At 41.2% G+C, this 2,500-nt stretch overlaps 1 protein-coding gene across 2 annotated transcripts in view; it reads right to left on the bottom strand.

The window, feature by feature from the left end:
- LOC138007609 (solute carrier family 25 member 16-like) overlaps positions 1-2,500 on the bottom strand; it is a 16,767-nt gene that overhangs the window by 4,943 nt on the left and 9,324 nt on the right. For both annotated transcript variants that reach the window (XM_068854623.1, XM_068854622.1), the window contains exon 5: positions 1-143. This exon is cut by the window's left edge and continues 46 nt beyond it. In XM_068854623.1, the coding sequence (XP_068710724.1) occupies positions 1-143 (143 nt within the window). The remainder of the gene's footprint in view (positions 144-2,500) is intronic.

The following is a 2,500-nucleotide window of genomic DNA, read 5'->3' as shown; positions in this document are numbered from 1 at the left end:
GAGTGCTACATAGCCTCCCTCTGAACTGGAGATTTTTTTGAGGGCATGGCAGATTCCTAGATACACTCGTTCATCTGCAACTTGGAATGCTAGTCTACAGCGAACAGTATCTAATGGATAGGTAACTGAACAGGCTGTAAGCCCTAAAAAACAAAAATCATAATGTTCTTGGTATGAGAAACATAAACAGACATGTTCAAGATGTTCATAATCTGATTGTGAAAAAAAAACTCCAGATAACTGTCTTAAGGCAGATTGACTTGCCATTTCACAGCAAAGCAATGAGGGTGAACAAGGAAATAGCTACTCAGACGAACTCCAGCTACGTGTCAGAGTGAGACGTTAAAACTGAGAACTCCCAGGGGCACCCATCGAATCTGTTCCTCACATTATCTGTTCCCCGGAGGAATCTTGCTGGCTGGCAAAATACAGGTGTTTCGATGAGCTGGCTGGGAAATTTTGTTATTGATAGAGGTTTTGCCTGGGAATTACTGACTTTTTCTAGCATTTCAACCCGAGCTGGCTGTAGAAACTCTGAAGACTGAGGACGACAAAAAAAAAAAAAAAAAAAAAAAAAAAAAAAAAAAAAGAACCCCTTCCCTCTCCCAGAGAGTAGTCACAGGGCCGTTCCGAAAACCACTTAATGTGAGAACGCCCCCTGTATAAATATTATTATTATTATTATTATTATTATTATTATTATTACAAACATACGACGGCTGGTCAGAGTGATTGCGCTTGCGGTAAAAACCTGTTTTGTCCCGGTTTTGTCGCTTTTGTTCGGTCGTTTTGGATCGAGGGATTTGAAAGGGCGCGGAATTCCTGGCTGGGAAATAAATTTGATCAGCTGGCTGGGAAACCTACCAATTTTATCTAGCTGGCTGGGAAATTTCTTGTGTGTCTTGCTGGGAAAAAGGAACAGATAATGTTTTCCCAGCAACACTGAATTAACACCTGAAAATGCCTTAATAACATTTATTTTCATTAACTGGGGTATAATAATACATTTTACAACAAATTGATCGTTGGGTGCCCCTGAACTCCAGATTCCAAGTCCACGGTTTTCAATAAGAGCTGGCACACCAGCTACATCACTTGAATTTGCTGCTTACTTTGATTGCAAAATTACCACAGATTTTACATTTATAACTTTAAAAACATATTACGCCACGGAAAATGAAAAATGCCCCCTATTATGCCAAACGCTTGCGCCTTCACATTGTTATTAAAAACCCTGAGGTCTGGCACCCCAATCGTTGATACTGAATCATTCTCCATGAAAGACGTTAGATGCTTAACTGCTGAATACCCAGCTACTTATTTGCATATTACGAATAACAGCGATTGTATCCTGGCTCCTTCTTCAAAGAATTTCGCCGAGTGCTGACAAAGGTGGCAGGGTATTCCTTTTTAATGATGTAATGGTATGTGAAATGAATCATATGAAGTGCGTATATGAATTCAAGTGAAGCTATGATCTTCGCAGTTACGAACGCAATTTTTACAATTGCTTAGAGAAGCCTGAAAAATTCAGGACTTCAACGGGGTTTGAACCCGTGACCTCGCGATTCCGGTGCGACGCTCTAACCAGCTGAGCTATGAATTTATATGATTCATTTCATATACCATTTCATCATTGATTCATTCCTCACGGGACCATTAGAACCCACAAATGACCAGCTCCCAACGTCAGTGGCTTCATAGCTCAGTTGGTTAGAGCGTCGCACCGGAGTCGCGAGGTCACGGGCTCAAACCCCGTTGAAGTCCTGAATTTTTCAGGCTTCTCTACGCAATTGTAAAAATTGCGTTCGTAACTGCGAAGATCATAGCTTCACTTGTATTCCTTTTTTTCGGATAATTTACCCGTCTTGGGTCTTGTACCTAGATTTTCTTATCATGAAGGCAATTGAATAATCAAGTTTAATTGCGTCCAACAAAGGAGAACGCAGTTCATAATCCTGGGGGTCCCATGGTTTCAAAGGTGACGTCATACTTCAGATTCCCAAAGACTATTGCACACCTCACATGCCACAATTTTCGCAGTAGTCTAAGCATCATAAAGCATCATATCTAAAGACTACCTCCTGGGTTTCATAGTAGTGTTGTAAAGTTAAGCAAAGCGTGACACTTAGTTGATGTGACCTGTCGAACTATAAGTTGATGAGTAGATAAGTTACTTGCCTGATACAAATCGGAAGTATTGTTGCTTAACCTATTCACACGTGAACCGCCCTGGGGCCCGTTTCTCGAAGGTCCCGAACTTTACGGGCCATTTTCGGGTGTCACAATTCCCTTTGTATCTCAAGAACGGAGAGGATTTAAGTCGTCAAACTTTACAGTAATTTTTCTTTTTGTTACCTTGAAATCATGTCAAAAGATCGGCTTTCCAACTGACAAGCGGTTGCCAGTTTCACAAATGGCTTTTCGGGCCCGAAAAGGCCGAAAAACTTATCGGGACTTTCGCCCCTTGCTCAATGAGTAAAATCGTCTGGCATTAAAC

This window comes from Montipora foliosa, chromosome 6 (genome assembly GCF_036669935.1).
Source record: "Montipora foliosa isolate CH-2021 chromosome 6, ASM3666993v2, whole genome shotgun sequence".
Classification (NCBI taxonomy): Eukaryota; Metazoa; Cnidaria; class Anthozoa; order Scleractinia; family Acroporidae; genus Montipora; species Montipora foliosa.
The sequence above is the reverse complement of the archived record's forward strand: the minus strand, read 5'-3'. Positions and strand labels throughout refer to the sequence as shown.